The following is a 23,567-nucleotide window of genomic DNA, read 5'->3' as shown; positions in this document are numbered from 1 at the left end:
AATTGAAGATCACTAGACAGTCACCCAGGAATTTATTTGGCTTCAAGTGTTGAGGTCTCGTTTTAATTCTAAATGCATTTTCAATAGTTTGGGTCACCTCATCTTCTCTTAATCCCAGCCACTTTGATAATTCCTTAGCCATCTTTCCTTTTATGTCCTCATTCCTTTCTTCTTCCACTCCCCTAAATTTTAGGTGTAGTTGTTTTTGTCTCAGTTCTGTCATGGCTAAGTTATCCCAAATCCTTTCTTGTGTTTTATTTAATTCTCTCAGATCTTCCTTCATCCTTACTGATTCTTTTTTCTGTTCCCTCATCTCTTTCTGCATTCTTTTGTTAGATTCCTCAATTATTTTGGATTTGGTGGATAACTCTTGGATCTTAATTGAGAGTTCTCCTACTGCACCTTCTATTTTTTTGTCAATCATCCCCTGCATTTCTTCCAATTTACTTTCCATATGTAATTCATTTTGCTTAAATTCCTCCTTAATTCTTGCCCAAAGGCTCTCCAAGTCTCTTATTTCTTCTTGTTTTGATAGTCTCCTATCCCCTTGAGTCCCCCCTCCTCTTTTCCCGTCCCTCCCCCACATTACTAGGTCTCTCCCTGTGGGGCTTACACTCTTGTTCTTACAATTCTGCGTGATTTGTTTCCGTGGTAGTCAAATACAATAAAGGGGTAGGGGAGATAAGAAGAGTTAGAAAGAGAAAAAAAAAAAAGGGGTAGCAGGGGCGGGGACTGGTTTGCGACCCGGGGAGAGCCGTGGGCAAAGGACCCAGAGGCAGTAGGAAAAACCCAGAAGAGGCACCAGAAGGGGGGCGTTCCCACCCACTAGGGGGGGTTGGGGGGCTCGTGTGAAGGGGCGATATAATAGCCCCACGACGACGCCTTAGTATGTGTTGGTTCAAAGGGGGACGGAGTTCCCACCCACGCTTTGCTAATACAGAGTCTCGGAGATTCAGTTCACCAAGGTCCTCAATTAGGTCTCTTGGGTACGTCGAAATCCTCCACCACCAGCAGGGGGCGTGTCAGTCTAAAGCGGAGCCTCAGGAGACGATTATTTCTGATAAAGTAAGCTGCAGACGCCCTGGATTGCGTTAAAATGTCCGAAAGTCCGAGGGCCAACTCCAAATATAGTGTCCAAAAGTCCGAGGGTCAACTCCAAATATAAATTATGCAGCAGTCTTAGGGGTGCGGCTTATAAACTCCATTCACAAATTTAAGAGACACTGAGACGGGCCATAGGTAAAAGAGCGGATCTGCGTACCTCCCGGACCGATCGCCACCATACACCGTCACCTCCGTAGGGCCAGCTCTGCAATTTCAGTCTCCTCTAGATAACATATATTATCGTGGCAGAGTTGAGTAAGTCTGATGGTTAAGTCTGGCTAAGTACTAGCGAGTGTATCCAAATGGAGGAGTCTAAATTAAGGATTAACAAATGTGTCCCAACGGTAACCTCCTTTCCTTTTTAAAACTCAAATGTAGAGTCCTCCCACAGTACCTCTTTAAAATTTAGAGTTTAAAGTCAGCGGTCTCTCCTATCGCCGTGGGGTCTTTGTTTTACTCACTCAGTCAGACTGGCGTCAGCCTCCTCCTCATTCCTGCAACTTTGTTTCAGCGCCATCTTAGTCCGTCCACCGGGTGGATACCGAGCAAACAAAATCCAATAACATCCAGGATTCTCCTAGCTTTTAACCGACATTCTATCTCTGTAAGACGTCTATGCACACTAGGATATCCATTCTGCCCGTTGCGGTAATCCGTCGCTGTCTCCAGTGGAAGCTAGAGGCTTCTCAACGCGGAGTCGGTCTTTCCCCTGCTTGCGCTCGCGGCCCCGTCGTCCCCGTGGCCCCTCTTAACGAAGGACCCCGGGAAACCGGCGGTTCCGCTTTCCACGCTGCCAGGCGACCTATCCCCCAGAGGTTCCCCCCCTGGGGTTTTTGGGGTGCGCAGAGCCCTTGCGCCGTCCCCAAGCCTCCGCGATGATCAGAAAAGCCCAAGCTGGGCTTTCCGCGCTTCCTTACTGTCCGCGGCCGGAACCGGAAGTCAAATAGTATGCCCTTTCCAAGCACTTAATCAGCTTAACTTAACTAATGTGACTATACTAAGAATTTGATGGTGTAGGACCGTTTGTGCTTGATTGACTTCAGTTAAAGCTAACATTGGTTTTGACAGAGAGTCGTGCATGCTGTTACATATCTCGCCTTCCATTTTAAAACAGTATGCAGAAAAGTAACTGGAAAAAGGACACAGACAGTTCTTTTTTAAGATCAGACTGGTCAGAAATAAGCATTTTTGTGTTTTTATATTGAAAACCACCCTGTGATCCTTGGATGAAGGATATTTCAGGAAGTTTTTAATGTTTGATGCTGTATTTTGTTGGAAGCAGCCCAGAGTGGCTGGGACAATCCAGGCAGATGGGTGGGGTAAAATGAATGAATGTGATCATTCTAAAGTTTGACATGTGCTTATGCATGCACACAAAAGTATCCATTTTGTGCCAAGTTTCCTTACAACCATTTCCTCAAAATACACGCATGGAGAGGCAATGCTGGAAATGCTAAGGTGAGGCTGTGTATGCTGTGTGATCTGTTAGCACATTTCATTGCTTTCCCCACTCCTTGAATTTCAACTAAATGCCAAATCATTGCAAGTTATGAGCAGGATAGGAATGGATTGTACTGGATTGTCTGCAGCCGATATTGCTTTGGCACTCACTACAGGGAAGAAAAAGAAAGTCCACTTGTATCTCACTATTGTGGCGGAACAAATCAATTTTATGGCATTCCTGTTTGTCTCAACGGCTTGTGGGCTGCGTGTGACAAGGTCTATAATTCTATCATGAGGATGCTAAAAGATGCACCTGGGCTAGAAAGACCACATTAGCTAGTCCAGGCGTGATCAAGGACCTAGATACAGACCGTGTACACGAAAATAGGCTCACAATAATAATTTTCTGCCTCCCTTTTTTTTTGGCATATCAGCATTCTGAGACGTTCCTCCCTTTTATATTGTTTGGGTTCATCGGTGAACTGTAGAATGGTGACTCTTTTAAAAGCCTTTGACAGTCTGAATGAAGAATAGGTTTGAAAAAACATGTAATTGGATAAAAAGAGCAGAATGCTTCAAAACACTTTTTCAGACACATTTTGCAGCCTGCTGCAGATATGGGGGAGGGGGTTCTTTATAGTATACATGCCATACATGATTTGATCTTTAAAACCTTAAACAGTGTATAATCTGGGGATCCTTGGTGGCACCTAAAATCACAGACTTCCCAGACATGTTCACTTGGTGCCTTCTTTGCCTTTTTTAAAAAAATACCAGATGAAATCTACTCTGTTCTTTTAAGCTGATTTCTTTTTTAGGCTGTAATTCAGGGGTGGGAGTCTGATTTGGCCCATGCATTGGATCCTTCCCTTCCCTACCCCTCCTGGGCCAAATTTGACAGGTGAGTTGGGCTACCTACTTGTGAATCATCTGATGTCCGGTGATAATAGACAGGGCTTCAAAGCCCTACACAGTGCTTGCAAAGAGGGAATTTGGTTCTGCAGCCAATCCAGCCGACCTGATGTTAGATGTATGCTGTCAGATATATGGTAGGGGGCATGGTTTGGGGGCAAATGGCCTCACAAGTTCAATTTGACAGTGGAGATTCCACATCCTTGCTGTATTTCCATGCACCCTTACTTGAGTCATTAAATGCAACAGGGCTGACTTCACATTTATTTGTTGTTTTTTAAATCTGGGAATTTGCTCGCTGATCATACTGTTTTATCTGCCTATTCATTTACTGAGTTGCATTTTTATATACTGGAAATGACTGGAGGCCATCTTCTTGATGAAAGGAGGGGTGTACCATGCTATCAATCAATAAACAACCAAGACAAGGCTTATGAGAAGATACAAATTTGATGAACTACTGCATAAAGCATGCAGTTCCAATTTGCTGAGCAGATTGCTAGGCTAGTGCTGTGCTGTCTCCCTTGGGGTATTTCAAAAAGATCTTTGCTCCCTGTGAAAGAGATCTTTTTTCTGCATCTTTTATGGGGAGTAATAGAACTTTGCCCGCCCACAAAAAACCTACCACCCAAAACATGAGTGTTTGTGTGTGTTGCATTTATCTTGTAAACTTAACAAGGTGGCCAAAGGGGTCTTTAACTTTTCCAAGTTACCACTATTACCTATAGGGCAGAGATGTAAAAACATGTAAAAATCTGTTTGCAATTTATATACAATATGACTGAAGTACAATGTATATATGTAACTCAGCTACTTGCTCAGTGTGGTATCAATGAGAATTGTGACATATAATACTAATGATGAACTTCCCTCCAAACACAGAGTATAACTCATTCCCCCCCTTTTTATTTTAATGGTAGCAATTTGTTTTACTTGCTTTTCTGTCAATCTAATAGGAATATAATTAGTGGAATCTGTGACTCCTTTATAGAACTCCTTTGTAGGCGTAGATGCTTTTACTGCCCACTGCATGGCTGTCTCCTCCAGGCTCCTGACAGTAAGTAAATTGTCACCAGATTATGTATGCTTGAAAGCACCAGCTCCATGCAAATTAGAATCCGCAATAAATGCAAATTACAGCAGTTATGATATTGCTTTCAATGCAGGTTAACTTTTAATTTCAGCAATTAGTAAAAACAAAACAAAGCTGCTGTCTAGATCATGTGTATTCCCCTTAGTGCAATTTGAGTAGGCCAGTAAGCTAAAGCCATATTGACTTAAGGTCGGGAATATGGATGTCTGCAGCTTACCGAAGTATTCATCAAAATAATTGCTTTATCAGAAAACAATGTATTTTTGCCTTATGATCTACATGCAAGAGCTTTGGAAACATTTATTTATAGAGCATCAATGCCGTACTCGCAGGTTAAGTACCACACCTGATCTATTTGACTGCTTAAAATATTGCACTTCTGGCTGAAAGACAACAATATGGAACAAAACAGTATGTCTTCCTGAGCAACAAAAGGCTACTCCCCTTAGCAGGTTTCATTTTGTAGCTTCTATCAAAAACCTGTTATTGGTTTCCCTTCCCATAGGGAAGTGCTGTATTTTTTTGAGCGTTTCTTCTTAGCAACATCCCCTAATAGCATCTTGATTTCATAATGAACCTCCACACTGTCAATGTTTGTGTTCCATTTCTGGACTGTTTGATGCAAAATCCTGCACCTCGCTAAAACTACTTTCCTAGGTTTGCCCTCCTATTACAATATGTAATGGGTCCAAGAGACATCAAAAGGTTTATCATGTTTCTATGATTGTGATGGTTCACTACAATGACATTATTCACAACCATCATCTCTACCCAAGCTGAATATGCATAAGTGGGAACCTAAGAATGATTACAATTTACTTGTTGGGCTGCATCTCTCCATATGAACCAACCCAGACCCTGCAATCATGATCTGAGGCCCTTCTTCACAATTTCTCAGAAGACACCATTTCTCCACAAGAGTTCTGGATCTTTCTTTCTTTCTTTCTTTCTTTCTTTCTTTCTTTCTTTCTTTCTTTCTTTCTTCTTTCATTCTTTCAATGTGTGTTGCTTTTAATTAAAAACAGTATTGGAAATACAAGGTTTGTGGAGAAGTTTGGTTTTCTGAGAAGTAGCTGCATTAATCCTGAAGCATTAGCTGGGAGTATGAATGGCTCTCCCCCTTCATGAGGGAGCCCAGTCCTACTGGGCAGCTTGCCCAGCACCACCAGATCTCTGCCCCCTTTTCCATCCCATCCCATGAGGGAACTCTCATAGAAGGTACCAGACCAGAGTTGAACAGAGATGGTGGTGAAACCCAGAAGCAGATGCTTGGGTTTGCCCTACTGATCCTCCAAAGCTCTGCCACTCAGTGAGCAAGTGAGAGAGACACAAGGAGAGCTTTGGCATCTTGTGCATGCTGTATGTGTCTCGTTTGTCCCGTGGAGAAGCCATAGAGCAACACACAAATAGACAGTGTGGCTAGTCTTCTGCTTTGCGGGGAGGAGGGTAACTAACTTGACATTAACGTGAACTTCTTTGCAACACCAGAAGCAACTCCAGCCCCTCTTCAAAGAAGGAAACCCAAACCCAGCCCCGCACCTCCAATCCATAGCTTCTGGAATGGGAACAATTTCATTTCTTGTTTCTGATTATCTCTGGCTGATCCTCATCTGGGTAAACTGGCTCCTCCTGGACTTCCAGATCTCTGGGGGAAGGTCCCTCAGTTTCTCCAGCGGAAAGCAGTGGACAGAGGTGTCTTTAAATATGTCCAAGTATGAGGGTGAGAAGGAAGGGCTTCTTCATCTGTTGCTATTGAAACCTTTGCAATGTAACTGTAGTCCTTTTGGAATATCCTGCTCAGCACCCTGTCTTCAATGCCCTTGAAGCTGTTCCCTATGATGACCATTTTGGAAAGGGCCTCTATGGACCAGTTGCTCCAGAGCAAGTTGTTATAGAGAGCATTCCTGCAGTAGACTATGTAGAAGATTGTGGATGAAGCGTTTTCCCTCGTTGAGCTCCTCAAGCAGCAGCAGGAGGAAGGCCAGCTGGTATCGCGCTTGGACGCAAGAGAAGTTCCCAATGCCATAACACCCGGACTGCAAGCCCTGGGCTCTGCTGCGGCTGGGCTCAAGAACTGACTCAGCTTCACCTTCTCGAAGGCAGAGAGGGCTTTCTCCATAGAAGGCCTGGTTGCCCCCTTCCCTACTGCTGGGTGTTTGGGGAGGGATTTTAAGATGGTTCTGAGGCTTGAATTCTGAGCTCTGCAGTTCTGAACATGCCTCTGCCTTTCTCCCACCTTATCAAGGCTCTCGGCCTCTCTGCCACCCCGCTATTCTCTCTGCCACTGGTACCTCCGCTTCCTGCTCTCACCCCAGAATGGTCCTTTTCTGAAGTGGCTCCCCATTTGTGGAATGTTCTCCCCAGAGAGGCTTGCCTGGAACCTTCATTACATATTTTTAGGAGCAAGGTGAAAAAGTTTCTCTATAACCTGAACATTCTATGGCATTTTAAATATGCTTATGGGAAGGAGTTATTGGTTTATCTTATTATGTATTCTCATTTTGTATTTTTATGTTGTGAGCCACCCTGTTATCTTCAGATGATGTGAAGGAAGATATACAAATTTCAACAAAAACAACAATTACTACTTTCCTCTTGCCTTCCTGTAGTCATTAAACTCTGTCTAAATGTCAATTGCCATGCTACCTTTTCACAGCTAGATAAGAGGATTCCTTTTTTGTTGACATACCTGTAATATCTCTTGGTGAAATTATAGCAAGGGAAGTCTCACAAGCCGGTACAAAATCAGCTTGCTTAAAATCCTTGATCTCAGGGGCAAGTTACCTTATGGAACAGTAATTACTTTTTGTTTAGGTTCGTTTATATGCCATTCACGTATCGCCTACTTTCCTTAAGCACACATCTTGATATCTGAGAGAGAGTTTAGGTTTAGTTAAAGATAAATTTTACAAAAATTTAAGTTTGTGATGGATTTCTTAGTTTTATATGTTGTGAGCTGGCCTCCAAAAATTCTCCTCACAAGTTTACAGTTTTGCACAATTCACAATTGTTAGGAGTTTAAATGCTGTAACATCACCATTTTTATACTGTGTAACTGCTCTGGCTTCTGATGCCTACCCTGGATGTCCTATTTTGGCTCCCATGCTCAAAGATGCACTTTTTTTTTTGGTTCCACACCGGGGTGCGAATTAGTTTACTTACACCAGAGTGTGGGACCAAAAAATGGAAGCAAAGCTTACCTTGCCCTGCATGTTACCACTCTTCCTCCTTCCGCTGTGGCTTTCCACCGACATACCTCCAGAAGTGTTGTTAGCTTCCAGAAGTACATTGGCTTGCTGTGGCGGTGAAAGTGTGAGGGAGGGAGCCAAGTGGGAGAGCATAAATGAGAGGGGATGCAGTCTCCATTGAGGCCCTGTCCCAATTTCCCTCGCTCCAATGTTGGAAGATATCCATTTGAATTAATTCTACTTTTTAACATATCCCCATTTGCTCCTAATAACAGTCAACCACTTCCTAATGCAAAACCATGTTCCGCGTCAACTACAATACTAAGCAGGTGATGGTGGTGAATGACAGAAACCACTAAACAATAAAAACGTTGACAAATGTGGAGAGAAAATTCTACAAGGCAACCTTCTGAGAAAAAAAGTAAAATATCAGATGTCAGAAAAACAAAATATTCTGAGAAATTTCAGCTTATCTGTAGCCTCTTTTAGACCCTTAATCTATGAATTCCATAAAGAGACGTTGCTTTCAGTAATGAATATTTGTCTCGATGGAATGGCATACATGGGCGCATTTTATCTTCCAGCAACAGTGTACTTGCTTTCAAATGTGCATGGAAACTGCAGCGGAAATTCAGTCTCCTATTCACCAAAAATGCAAACATAACCAAACGGTTATGTTCATAATTGCTCAAGTGCGGCTGCCCTCGTGAGTTCTCCAAAATACAGCCATGGGATTGGATGACCTGAACTGTAATACGACTGAGTTGAGTTGGTAAAAAAAGCAATTTCTTCATATGTTCTATTTTCTAACATTATGGTCCATTTTTTCCCTACCTCCCTGAGCCTTATTTAGCATTTGTACCCTGAGGCAAATCTAAAGGCTCTGAAAAAGAGACGGCACAGGTCTTAAAAAGTCAAAAAGTGTTTCCATAGCAAATTGTACAATAATGCCAATGACTCATGCCCCCCAAGCAGTTCTTGAGGTAACATCCTCACTGCTGTTTATGGCAAACAAAATAAATAAAAATCAAGTCAACAGTAAAGCTTGACATCGGAGATTGCATTCTTTCAACACAGCTATTGATTTGCCTTAATTTAATAACATCCTCTATCTTTGAAGGGTCAGAGAAAGTAACAGCGATAAAACAAAATACAAAAATGCAACGTCAGAATTAAAACACCCTCATGGCTGTTAAAAGTCAGGCAAATATGAATGTATTGCAGCACTTTTGGGTAATGTTCAGGCTCAGACTCTGGTGAATCTCCAAGGGAAAGGAGAACTGTGAGCATTGAAAGGAAACAACATTTTTTTATTAAAAATATCCCAATATGACCAATTTTATGGTTTTCTGTTCCTTGTGCACAGGCTATTTTGCACTGGTAGAATTCCTTGTGTTCACACCCTTAGCCATAAAGTAGCCAAGTTTGCAGGTTTAATCCCCATACAGGCCACCTGCATATTCCTGCATTGCAAGGGGTCAGACTAATGACCCTTGGTACACCTACCAACTCTACAATTTTAAGACTCTATGATTCTAAGTTAATTCTTCCTCTATTTTCCCCTAACTTGTCACTATCATCACAGGCATGCTGCTCTCGAACCCACTAATTATACCTGTAATAGAAGTCTGGCGGGTATGTGTTGCTTTATCATGGCTGATGCTGTGCCATAAATTCTAGCACCCAGAAATACTTCTGTACTCCCTACGGATTGCCAAAACTTTCTGCACAACTTTAATAGGTCAATTAAATGCTGCCACTTGGAAAACACAAGTGTGGGGGATATGCCACATGGCACCCTATTTACACAAGTTGCTCAGTATGCACTTCCTGCACGTGTTTGCAAACTGCATATAAGGAGGGGTCCAGATAGGGAAGGCACATAACACTTTATGCGTGCTAATTCTGCCAGCTAGGATTGCCAGCAATATATCTGCTTGCTGTATTTTCCAATAAGCTTGGGAAACAAGGCTAAATTGTTGCCACATCAAGTCACAGACTTGAGCTTGAAAATAACTTGTTCTTTAAATGAGGGAAGAAAGCAGTGGAGAAGCTAAACTTCAGCCATTGATAAAGGATCGATACACAGGGGTGGGTGGGAAGGCAGAAATCCCATTGTATGGTGAAGCAGATAATTAATTATAAGACAAATGCATCATATAAAATTGTACGCTAGGCTGAGCAGTTCATGTGCGTCTCAAATTAGCCATTCTATTGAATGCCGTTTTCCTTTACTCTTTATCCTTTGCATAAATTGCTTTTCCTTATTGTAATGAAAGAGTTGAGGCATTTTTAAAACATGGATTGCTTACTGTGCAGCCTTGAGAGGAATAAAGAGCCAGATTATAGTGCTTAGCTGGTGTGAGCAAGGGCAGGGATCAATTTTAAGCCCATTGTCATTTAATTTATTTGTAATGGTTCATGATTTACCCAGCACATGTATTAGTGCCTATACAAAAATGGCATTATTATTTATACATATTTAAAATCCATCCACTTATCATTAAAGACAGGAAGGAAGCAACAGCTTTGTGTACCAAGTTTTCAAGCAATTTATTCTCTTCTCAGTTTTCAGCGATTCAAGATTAAATTAATCCAGTCACTGTACAAGCCAAAACAGCTTTGGGTCTCATTTTTAGTTGACACACCACCATAGGCATTAAGCCCAGAGGCCTCATCAATTCAGGGAAGAGCTGCTCTTCAACTCAATTTAATATTTCTACACCATCCTTCATTGTATAAACCAGGAGAGTATTTGTGGCTCAAATCAGTCATCTCATGTCCTCATTCTGGAATCTAGCATAGAACATTTCCCAGGATTATGTGTTCAGGTCCCAAAACAGGATTGGGATATGAGAGAATTTAGGCCTTGTGCCTTGTGCCTGTGCCTGTAGACTCAGAAAAGCACAACAGCCTTCCTGAGGTAAATTCTAATGGAGGAAACTGCCCATGCTGATAGACCAAAACAACAGCCCCATCCTTGGAAACAGGTTTTTATTTCCCTGCCTGAAACAGCCCCATCCTGAAGCTTAAAAACAAGAGGCAAAAGTAAGAAGATGCATCAAGACACTAAAGGAGTTTCAATGAGCAGCTCTGAACTAGAACAGTACCAAAGTTTTGTTCATTATCATTTCAGCAGACATCAGGAATTGCTGAGGGCATCAGAACTTTAAACAACGATTGCTTCACCATGAAGGGTAAGGAACAGGTTTCCTGACATCTGTGACATCATGATCACAATCTCATTGCCATACAGAAGGAGGCTGACTGGCTTAGAGGGGCAATGTGACAGGGTAGAGAGGAACAAGGAAAAGGAAAGTCATTCCTCAAATGCCTTCTTGTCTCAGGCTTAGTGGATTTTGCCTTCAGCAATAAGGAGTATGGAACTTGTGCATTAAAAAAGTTCATACCCCATTTCCACTTACTTTTACAAGAAACCAATATTCACAACACTGCTAGAAGAAAATATGAGCTTTACTCCTTTTTGGAAAGAAGTTTGCCCATATCAAGCTGGTAGACAAGTGAAACAAAAAAATCTGGTTTTGTGCAAATGGACATAAAGGGTTTAAAAAACCCCAACCCTCAAAGCCGCAGAATTAAGGTGCAGGAGACCCAGAGGAAAATGTGATTCACTCCCAAGTCTATTGGTAAGGCACCTGCCAGAGACATTTTGGCCTGCCTAATTATTTCTTTAAAAACTTCCAGAGGAGATTCCATCATTTATCTATGCAGCTTATTCCAGTGCTGATTAGATGAACTGCCGTAATAGGATATTGTTCTTAATGGATAGAGGAAAAGCATTTTCAGCACGATAGCCATTTTCAGCTTCAAAAAAGACTTCTGTTTTCCATCAACCAAAGCCATTGCTTTGCCTAGTCTAACTCCAGGCTCTTTCATTCACCAGCTTCTGCTATACCATACTGTGCTAGTAAGATACTGGGTGGGCATTTTCAAACTGTACATTTAAGTCCTATGTTTATTGTTGCAGTCACTTAGAAATAACCTTAACATAGTTGGGATACTAGGGACGCGGGTGGTGCTGAAAGCCACAGAGCCTAGGACTTGCTGATCAGAAGGTCGGCAGTTTAACCTCCTGTTGCTCGGTCCCAGCTCCTGCCAACCTAGTAGTTCGAAAGCAAGTCAAAGTGCAAGCAGATAAATAGGTACCGCTCTGGCGGGAAGGTAAACAGTGTTTCCGTGCGCTGCTCTGGTTCGCCAGAAGCGGCTTAGTCATGCTGGCCACATGACCTGGAAGCTGTACGCCGGCTCCCTTGGCCAATAAAGCAAGATGAGCACCACAACCCCAGAGTCGGCCACGACTAGACCTAATGGTCGGGTCCCTTTACCTTTAGTCAGGATACTAAAACAGGTGGGGGAGGGGGACTCATGAAGACCTGTTGGATAAGGCCAATGGCCCATCTAGTCTAGCATCCTGTTCTCACAGTGGCCAACCAGATGCCTTTGTGACACCCACAAGTAGGATTTGAGCATAAGAGCACTCTTCTCTCCTGCAGTTTCCAGCAACTAGTATTCAGAATCATCACCGCCTTTGACTGTGGAGGCAGAGCATGGCCACCACAATTAGTAGCCTTTACCTCCATGCTGTTATCTAATCCTCTTTCAAATCCATGAGGTTCCAGAGGCTGACAACCATGCTTACATCTCAATAAATTGAACAATAAAGGCTAACTCTAACACAACAGCTTCCGTTCTGAGTTTACTAAAGCCAGCTGATTATATATATTGTTCTAGTCACAGAGGGCCCCCTCACCAGCCCTACAAGTTCCTCGAGGTTGCAGACTCTAGCTTGGAGATCTCCAGGCAAAAGCGGCTTTATATTGGTACATGGTGTCCACTGGGAAGCAGTTTTCGGTGACATCCATATGGGGTCTTTAACCTATGAACTCCTTACTGAGGTGGTCCCCTCAAAAAGAAAACAAAGAAAACAAGAGCAGTACTCTTCTCCAGAATGGGACTTGCTTCTTCCAAGACAGAAAGAGCATTTAGTTATGCTTGCTGATGTAGAACAGATTAGCAATGACTAATTCCTCTTACTCAGTGCTGTAACACCATGCGCAAGGCTGTGGCTACATACTTGTAATAAGCTTCTTGCTTTATGCAACATCACAAAAGGCTGTGGTTTGATCCCAGGCCCATGGAATTCATAAAGAAGTCTACCAAGGATGCAGGTGAGGGCACAGAAAAAGAAAAACAGGTGGGTAGCTGAGCATGGAAGCTGTTGCAGTGATTGCATTGTTTACCTTGCATGATCTGCTGTTACCTCTCACTTTCCGTAAGCAGCTTGTCCAGCTTTCACGAGAAAAAAAAGCATGTCTTTTGACTGGCATTAAGGTTTGTGTAACAGCACTGCTGATCAAATGCCAAGAGACTGAGCCAGGGTTTTAGGTGCCTGTACTGTACCATCGTGTTAACATATTTATATTGATCCTCAGTGACTACTCTCGTATCTTAAGAGCCTGCAGACACCATTTTAATGGGTAAAGTTGATGTCGGGTGAATGGATACACACCAACCATCATCACCACAGTTGTAAACTTTCTTTTTCATTCAACTTAAAAGCATTACTCCGTTAAGAGATGAATTTATTCTTTAAAAGAAATTAGAATTTTAAACCATATTTTAACCCAAAGGCACTCCTCTTGAAGAAGGAGGGAAGCATTCAAGTAAGCAACCACTAGCCCTTAACTCAGATGACACATATGGGGCATTTTACTGAACGATAAAAACATGTTCACATGAAGAGAGTAATTGGGAATTAAAATTGCTTGGTTTAACTGGTTAATCAATCCTTCTTATCAGTTAGAAGCCAGGATCATGCTTCATGCTTCCTCCACACCATTGTTGGCAGTGTCTAACAGTGTGCTGATGGCTGAGATGTTGTTCCTGATGGCTATGGGAAATTTATCCACATTAGCACACAAGCTAACCCTGCATGCATCAGTATCCCCTTAAGCAACTGTATATAGCACAGGTGAGTTTCCTGAAGCCTCCAATCTCATTTTATGCACCCACTGACTACTACTGAAGCTGCCCTGTTCTTCCACCCCATCCAGGTTCCTTCCCTCCTGTTAATTTACACTTTATTTCACACCACTGCTGTTAGAAGTACCTCCCCCCACCCTTTCTATGTGGTTTCAAAATAACTGGAATGGGCGGTATTGTATTTCACAAAATAAATGGCTTTTTGAAAACATTCTTGGCTTGGAAAAAGAAGGCCCTCCCGCATAGTTGCCCGAAGACGAATTAGAAGGCTGCTGTGCGCTCTTGCTCTGTGTATAGTGCATTATGGTCAGAAATAAATTACTTTCACTTGTTTTCCAGAAAAGTAGCTGTATCTGTTGTACTTATTTTTTTAAAAACCACCTCTATATTTAATTGAGAATAATCCCATCAGTCCCAGTGGGGTTGATTTCTGATTAGACCTGCATAAAAGGAGGAATTTAATCTGAAATAGCCATGGTAAAAATGGAGGCAGGGTGGCCTTCCAGATGTGTTAATCCAGATCATGTGTTTCTAACGCCACCCATAACTAGCTACTGGCTCTGCCCATCACCAACAAGCAGCTCTCATCAGATTATTCCTGAGGGAATGTGGCCCAATGAAGGACCACATAACAAATCTTTTCAAGTACAGTAGATCAACAGAATAATAGAATCATAGATTTGTATAGTTGTAAGGGACCCCAAGGGTCATCTAGATCAAACCTCTGCAATACAGGAATCGCAACTAAAGCATCCATGGTTGATGGCTATCCAACCTCTGCATAAAAACATCCATCACCTTTCATGGGAGTCCATTCCACTGTCAAACAGCCTGTTAGCATCAGAAAGTTATATCTGATGTTTAGTCAGAATTTCCTTTCGTCTAACTTGAATCCATTGGTTCAGGTCCTACCCTCTGGAGCACCAAAAAGCAATAAAATCTAAGAGGGCATGAGTATGAACTAAGGGTGTTTTCCAAACGAATCTCATCCCAAAATAGAAACAATCAATCTCAAATTGTGTAATTAAAGATGATTTGGTGCTCTTATGTAACAAACCTGCCCCGCCCCCAGATCGGACTACTTGCAATAAGGAAAGTGATGGGGAAATGCACTGGAAAGTATGGAGTGACAATTTTGCTTGATACAACATCGTATAACCTCCCCAGAAATAAATCAGAATGAATACTCGATAAAGAGCCAAGATTGCACAAAGCTTGCTGGGAGGGTTAGACAAACAAATCAGGATGGATGCTCCATAAACAGGTCATCTGGAAGCAACCAAACTTACTCAGCAAGCGCAGCAACCAAGGATTTCCACTTTGAAAATATATAAATGTAATGGCACAATGGCATGTTCTTCCTATGTGCAAACCCTTCAAGGTTCTGACCACCCTCCAAACAAAATAAAGATGAATTTTTTAATCCCATGATTCAGCTGGACAACCTTCATATCCAAATTCTCTTAAGTGTTAATGAGCCTGCCTTCATGCTGTTTTACTCTAATGGTCTCACAAAGTCGGCCATGATATACTAAGGACTGTAACTGGAGTTTCATTTTCCCTATGCTCCCTCTATTAGTGATCAAGTTGTATTGTGGTATTTCTCTCTTTTTTGTCATGAACATTTTCAAAATGACATTTCATGTTCAAAAAGACCAGACATTTAATTGACTTTTTTTAAAAAAAATGTTGGGCTAGTTACTAACCCATATCTTCCCTTGCAAGCTCTTGCTATACTTGCTTCATGCTGGTTCTGCACAGTAGCTACATTTTCTCTTCTAATTCATCATTCCTAAAACTGATTTCTGATTCTGGAAGCAATTAGGAGTCATGTTATTGCTTTCCTGTCTAAGGAAATGGCTGGATAATATTGTCCTCATTAAGGGCCTAGCCACACTACCATTGGATCTGTGGTGAACATGGTAAGTGACTGAAAAAACTGCATGTGGTGCTTTCAACTCACAGCAAACTGGTTGTATCCACTATGGGCAATATCACAGCAAAAGATTCAACACTCATGATGAATCAAAACCTAGGCACAGCATTATATCCATAGACTAAGATGCATGATGTACTGTACTGGCTTTTTCTATGGTCATCCTGTGCCTTCATGGTCATGTGACTATATCCTAAATCCCAGTAGATTGTAGTCTTGCTAATAATTCCTGTTTTGAGCTAGTGGTATATTTTCACAGAATTACCTGAACCTGGTACAATCACCACTGTTTCTTGTTTGCTACAGTCGTGTTTACTTACTATGGCCCCAATCAACTGCGTATTTCAGAAAGCATGGTGGTAAATGCTACCTGCATAGGACCCAAGCAGCAAAGTGACATGTAGTGATAATTATAATTTTGCCACACTATGATGCTACACTGCAAGAGGGAGAGAGAGAGTTGGGTGTGTATCATTGAGGCCACTACTCAAACTACTTGCTTCTATACTTTTAAATATTAGCAGGTATGAGCTGTAGCATTAGCAGAAAACAGCTCTGAGGATCCCTTGGCTTTCTGATACTGCATAGGATATGACTTTGTGTGTCAGCACTAGACATGTTTGGCAACTGTGTAATTCAAGGAGATACCCTGGGGAATTGGCATCCATCTATGCAGATTGCATTTGGAAATTAACCAAGTCTGGAACTAGGAGGGGTGATGGTATAAGCTCAGTGCCCTTTCAAAATGAAAATGTCTGTATGTGTTGTGGGTCTACATTAAGGAGGACTAAACTGAGCACAAAGGTTATGCACCAAAGTCTAAGCAAGTGCTACTTCTGCTTTTGAGCCAGGCCTCTTGATTTTATATGTGACTCTCAGTACATTTCCTCAAGTGATTCCTTAACTACCTCCCTTGTGGCAGAGCTGCAGGCCTAGGACTTCTGTTCATCAAGTAAAGGATGGAAACAGCTTGGGTTTCAACCGTTCAGAGAGAAAAAGAAAGTAATGAACAAAATTAAGTGACAACCTATTTTAGCAGCTGTATCAAAGGAAAGGCCGGGTTAGTCAGTTCCAATTTGGCAGGAAGCTGTACTTTGGTGATGTGAAGCAACTGTATCCCCAGAAAACATGGGCATTAAATCTCACAGAAGACAACTTGATTTTGTTCCTGTAGCGTACATTACTTCTAATGCTTAACAAAATACCTTTAATCTTTGTTCTAAGGGAATGTGCCGTCCCCATGGAAGCAAGCCTAACCACTGCTTAGCCATCTTTTGCTTGCTGAAAAATAACGTTGCTTTTCCACAAGAGCTGCCACTGATTGGGGGAGGCGCAGAGGCTGCTCCCACTGCTTACCTATGGTTTGAGAGAGTCTTAAAATGCAGACACTGGTTATTGTACTACTAAGGGCTCCACCCCTGCTCACTTTGCTCGCCAACCCCACCTACCCCCAAGCAATTCCCAGCCCCTCACTTCTTCTTCAGCCCCTAACCCCACACAGCACTTTCAATCCCTTTGCAGCTCCTTACACTCCCAAAGAGGTGGGTGGTGGAGCTGTTGCTTTCCTGGGTCCCTGTCACTTATCAAAAAGGGGAGGTGTGAAGTGTGTAGCAGACCTCTGAGTCTGCCCTCTTCCTCCTCAGTATGCAGCAGCACCCCATGGCAATGGGAAGTGACTTCTTCCTTTTGAGTGGGGGTGGGTCAGGAACTGTGCCAGGGCTCCCAATCACTTAATCTGACCCGTTCCTGCCTCTCCTTAGCTGAGTGTTTCCCAAATGAGGGCCATGTGGCCCCCTGGGGCCCCCATGGATATTTCAAGGGGTCCACAGGTGAAAGTCGCATCAATGGGTGGGTGGGGGGCACAGAGCAAGGCTAGGGGGCTGCAGAGGAAAGTGAGAAGGACTTTTTTAAAAGTTCTGATTGGCTGGCTATCTGCTTGGCCAATCACAAATGGGTAAGGGGGCGGCCCACTAGGGCCTAACGCTGCTTTTTGCCACATGCATTTTCTTCAAGCAGTCCTGGTTTACTTCCAGAAGGAGGGGGCAATTAGGATCGGGGCCTTTGGATGTTGCCAATGGGCGTAGGCCCGTCAGCAGCATCGGCCCAGCTCTGCAAGGCATGGGGTGAAATCCACCCCAGTGCCTTTCCGAGTGGGGTCGTCTGGTGCTGCTGACTTGCATCTAGTAAATTATTGTCTACTCAGAAGGAAGCCGTATTGAGTTCAGTGGACCTTACTCCCAGGTAAGGACATGTGGGGCTATAGTGTTTTATCTAGGCAGCCAGGGCTCTTCCAGATGACAAGGTCTCCTGTTCAGTGAGGACCACTTGCTTTTTAAAATTTTCCCATATATACAGAACTCCTTGTGCAGCTTTTGGACTGCTATCTGCAGCTTTCCCCCTCTGTGTCAAATAACTGGAGTCAGTAGCGTAGCGTGGGTTGTCAGCACCCGGGGCAAGGCAAGTAATTTGCGCCCTCTAACCCGTGGATTTTAGCACTCGAGCCAGGTAGGGGCAGAGAGCTGTGAGTGACAGTGCGCCCTCCCCCCAGATGTTGCGCCCGGTGCGGCCGGGCCCCCCTGCACCCCCCACGCTACGCCACTGACTGGAGTCAAAGAAGTGTTGTTTACTTTTTATCATACATGGAAGATGGACCTCTCTTGGGAGATTCTGGATTCTCCTACCTTGGAGGTTTCTAAGCAGAGGTTGGAAGGCCATCTGTCATGGATGCATTTGCCAAGTTTCCTACGTTGCAGGGGGTTGCACTAGAAAGATGGCCCTTGGGGTCCCTTGCAGCTCCATGTTTCTACGTTTTTCTGCTTCAACAATATTTTATTATGTTCCTATCATTTTATGTAATTGTATCTTGTATAAATTATAAAAAATTATAAATAAAACGTGTTCTCTTTACAAACAAAATATTTAAATATCTGCCTTTCTACCAGTAGGCTGGGGGGGGGGCATGGGCATAGCCAGGTTTTTTGTTAAGAGGGCAGGCTTTTTTAGGTTGGGGCAGAGCCTCAGATTTGTATTGATTTTTTCTTATTGGGGGGCAGCTGCCCCCCGGCTACGTCCATCGGGGGGGGGGGCACAGTCAGAAAAAGGTTGGGAAACACAGCATTAGCTTTATCTTCAGTTTATTTGACAATATGTGCCTTATTTTACTGGGAAGCAGAAGATATAATAGGTTGTCTAATCTTTAAAACTCTGCAACTGCTGTCTTTTACAGAAAATAATTCCAATACTATAGAATTTATTCATCTTTCATTGTGAAATGCTTAATGGATGAGACGAAAGTAGCTAGTTTCAGATCCCATTCATGCCAAAAATAACTCAGCTCAACACTAATGGATCTAAGGCACTCTAGATTACCAATCAAAGGGACACAATGCAGCTAATATAAGCAATGGCAAATCATATTCAGCCCTTGCTTCTATTAGCCACATTGTGTGTGGGTTCTGTATCTGGGATTTCAAACTGTTTAATGCAGTGGTTCCCAATTGGGAGTCTGCATAACCCACCTAGGGGGTCCATGGCACCATCCACATAACAAAAACCACCATAGAGATGTCAAAATGTTCATAAGTAGGGGGTCAATGGATTGGATTTTGAAAAACAGGGGGTCCACAGTACTTAGCGAACTGAGAGCCACTGGTTAAAAAAATTATTAAAAGCCATTTGATTTTAATTTCTGCGTGGACTAGCCCTCCTACACAAGCTTTCGTGGTCAGTCATTCTTTGCTTTGTATAAAATGTACAGATAAGCCACTTGAAGCATCTGCACCTTCTGGCATATCAGATGAAGACTGAACATGTACCCAGTGAAGAATTGCACTAATTGGCCGTTGCTTGACTGTTTTGAAGTGAATCCTGTTTCCTCAAATATGCCCATGCCAAGACCTTAAGAAAGAACTAAGCTTTCTCACCTAAATCTATCCTGCATTTAACATCACTGGATTTTGAGCTCCCAGCTTTCAACTTTAACCAGCGGGATAGAGATGTGCAGAACCTATGGCACCTGAAAAGTAGAGCTGAAAGCCCCGATAAAACCAGATTCTCCAACAGACTGAACTGCAGCATCACATTAGCCCTCTTTAGATGATCAGTTACCAACATGTGAATGGGCTTTCAAGAACATTGGCTGGCCTTAAATCCTAGACACTGACACATATCCCCATATCCATGCATGACTGGCATTAATTTGAATGCACCCACTCTCAGATGAAAAAATGTTCCTGTGCCTGTGGAAGGAGAAGCACACACACAACCCCTCTTTAGGTAAAGCTACCCCTGCCCGTACGGTCCAGTCGTGTCTGACTCTAGGGTTATGCGCCCATCTCACTTAAGAGGCCGGGGGCCAGCGCTGTCCGGAGACACTTCCGGGTCACGTGGCCAGCGTGACGAAGCTGCTCTGGCGGTCCAGCACCAGCGCAGCACACGGAAACGCCGTTTACCTTCCCACTATAAAGCGGTACCTATTTATCTACTTGCACTTAAGGGTGCTTTCGAACTGCTAGGTGGGCAGGAGCTGGGACCCAAAGGCGGGAGTTCACCCCGCCGTGGGGATTCGAACCGCTGACCATACGATCGGCAAGTCCTAGGCACTGAGGTTTTACCCACAGCACCACCCGTGTCCCAACCCCTCTTTAGAACAACATAATTTACACATTGACCAGAGTGGAAGCTGGGGAAAGAGGGAAACTGAGAGAAACCAGAATTGATTTACCTGTTCCTATTTCCAAAAGACAAATGAGGGCTATTGCTGAAACAAGCATTCTCTCTGTACTTTGCATTCCAAACCTACCTAGTTGGGCAGGCGACATATGCCCCCTTTCCTTGTATTTCAAAATTCTTCCATTTTTCCATTGTCATGGGACAAAGAGGAAATTTCTGCTGTTCCAAGGCTAGAGCAGGGAGCACCTCACTATGAATGTGAGAGTCTACTGTTTTAATTTCTCTCTTTTAAAAAATGCCTCCCCAGTCAGATAACCTTGTGCATTTTCACTTTGGGAACCTTTACTCTTTTAGCAGTATCTTGCTCTCAGAGTAAAGCAAAGGACAGCAGTCAGGCTCTGACTCAGCTAAGCAGCTTGGTATTAGCGAGACTGTGCTGCTAATTGGTATTCCTCCTTATGAGCCACACAGTATTGTTTCCTTGTCAAAAGCTAAGAGCTCACAGGGGAGAATTCTTGGTGCTGTCTACTTCTGTTAAGGATGATGCTTCTGTTTCTGGTATAAATAGCTGTTTAAAGCATGTGCTGTCTCTCTGGGCTGATTCGGAATTGTTAGCAAAAGGTGGGCAAGAGGCAGCAATTGCCTTGCTTCTGCTACTCAACACAAGACGAGTGGGATCATACTGTGCCAGCAGCACCATTTCAACAAGCAAGTCTAACAGAAACACAATAAAGCATACGTGTTCACAAAACAGGATTGGAAACTACTTGCTTTATAAAATGAAACAGAGACACTCACCCCCCAACCGAGGATCAAATGTATATAATTCAAGTTTTATAGTGCAACCCTATGCATGCAACTATGTTCAATAGGACTTGCTCCCAGGAAAATGTGTGTGGGAGGACTGCAGCCTGAATAGAAGACAGTGACTTAATGTCTAGCAACACATTTATCATACGTAAAGTCTGTACTGATTCTGAGACTCTGCCTAAAAATAGCTGTCAAACACAAACAGTTTCCTGGGGGGGGGGGACCACAGCAAAATGTCTGTGACCATTATGATGCAGGGTTTGGAAGCTTTTGTTTGTTTGTTTGTCATGAAACAGTTGCTGTTCTCATTCTTACCATGCATTTGCGATCATCCACCCCTGTTAAATCCTCCTCAAATTCCTTCCCTATATCAAAATCCATGATGTAGTTTTTAAAAGTGCTTAGTGTCTTAATGATCATGTGATCGCCATCTTGAATGATCTCTTTGTCCGGTTTGAGCATATTAGCTATTTTTCTCACAGCAATATTTACATCTGAAGGGAAGAAAGAGACCAGAAAAGAGTTCTGTAAAGATCAAACCTCTGGAGAAGCTTTGAAGATTTTCTTTTTTTAAAAAAAATAAACTTGTAGTTCAATACAAAGTGAGGAAGATTTAATACTTATCCCCACACAGAATGAAACGATAATCTTGTCAACATATATAGATACTTTTGCCTAAGATTTGGGCCAACCTTAACAAACTACAGTTCCTGGGAGTCTTTGGGATAAGCCATGTTTAGTGTGGATGTGTGAAAGTTGCTATAAAACTCTAAAAATACATTCAACTGAAAACTATTACTTACTGCTACTATAGGTATAATATACCTGTTCAATGAGTTTCCTAATCAAATTTGTAGTTCAGGCTCTGCTACTCTTGTTCTGTCCCTAAGACTGTACACTTCCTGAGGTAAAAGGCTTGCTATAACACCAGCAATGTATGATAACTTCTGGATAATTAATTTTGATAATTCAGAAGTGTTTATTTATGATTATATACTTAACTTCTGGATTTTATTTCTTGCTCTTCCTATTGTTGAGGCACTTTTTATAAAAAAATATATATAGACATGGCAATATTAATAAAGAAACTCAGTAAAACCAAAATATTTTCATACAAAAGCCATATAGAGTGAAGTGGGACAATGTTTATGTTGATTGATGCTACAGAAGAATCAGATTCAGCCCAGAAGGTATGGAGCTACGGTTGTGTAATAAATTAAATAAAATAAATAAAAGAATCTTACCTAATGCTTTCAAATACTCCTCAAAGTTGTCATTGCTGAGCATTTTCCAATAGCCATTGAAATCGGCAGGCATGGTTGGTGCTTGTGTCCTCGTCAATATCAAAGCCTTTCAACTTGTGTGTTAATTCTGCACCATACAGCTCAGAGCCTTTTGCTGAGGCCAAGTCTGAACTCTGGTTTCTTTTATCTGTTCTTCCGGCCATGCAGTTATGCTAGTCCCTTTAAGCCGATTAGCGTCGAAGTGTTACCTTTAAATCCCCCCAAATATCTGAACCTTTTAGCTTGCTAATGACAGCAGGATGGCTTGATTTAAATGGAGGAGGTCATTGCCCTTCTATACCGATGGCTGTATGGCCACCGATTAGCTGAGTTTCGATTTTAACTTCTATCCCTTCCATGCGGCTAAGAAAAGAAGATGGCTTCTCCTGATACACCAACAGCATATCTTAGTGCTGTATGTAGTGGACATACTAGGTGATTCAAGAAGTGGCAAATTAGTGTCTCTGGATCGTCTGAGATCGTTGCCCTCTGTCTTCCAACCCTGTACTCCAAAGAGGTATGAAAGTTCTACCGCAAAAAAGGAATTGCATTCTGAATTGCTAAATTTATGAAGGAATCCCTGGACAATAGCTGTTGGGAAGCAGAACTAGATGGCTATTAGATAGCAGAAAAAGAGCCAGCCATTACTCAATGAGCCTCTTAGTATTGGACTTGCACCCCGATTCCAGTTGTCACCTAGCATCTCCAGCAGGACAGAATGTTTTATTAATCAGCTGAGATAATGCGACGTTTTTGCAGCCTGAGAAATAAGCAGTCCTTCACAGAAACCTATTAACTTCAGTGCAAGTAAGCTGGGGGCGGGGTGCATGCATACACACACACACACACACACACACACACACACACCGTGCAGTACTGCATTATTCAACAATACATTGCTGCTTGAAAAGAATCACTTGAGACCGTAAAGTCTTCTCATCACTTAGGAATACAGCAGGGAAATTTCGAACACGCTGCAGAACAAATAGTTTTCAGTGTAGCACGAGCTCAAGGTTAAATTAATTGAGTTAAGAATTCCAAGGCATTAGCTGCTGTGCCTTTGGATAAAGGCTAGCTCCTTCTCCCATGGGGCGCAAGGTGGCAGGTTGTAATAATCCAGATTC

At 42.7% G+C, this 23,567-nt stretch overlaps 1 protein-coding gene across 1 annotated transcript in view; it reads right to left on the bottom strand.

The window, feature by feature from the left end:
* The window catches only part of RBP1 (retinol binding protein 1), a 39,497-nt gene extending 16,246 nt beyond the window's left edge, over positions 1–23,251 (bottom strand). The window contains exons 1-2 of the mRNA XM_081910632.1: positions 22,405–23,251; positions 21,476–21,654 (exon numbers count right to left, since the gene is read on the bottom strand). Coding sequence (XP_081766758.1) covers positions 21,476–21,654; positions 22,405–22,477 — 252 coding nt within the window. The 5' untranslated portion in view covers positions 22,478–23,251. The remainder of the gene's footprint in view (positions 1–21,475; positions 21,655–22,404) is intronic.
* Between the last annotated feature and the right edge of the window lie 316 nt (positions 23,252–23,567).

Source organism: Podarcis melisellensis (assembly GCF_964234715.1).
Source record: "Podarcis melisellensis genome assembly, chromosome: 5".
Lineage (NCBI taxonomy): Eukaryota > Metazoa > Chordata > Lepidosauria > Squamata > Lacertidae > Podarcis > Podarcis melisellensis.
This window is presented reverse-complemented; position numbering and strand designations above follow the sequence as displayed.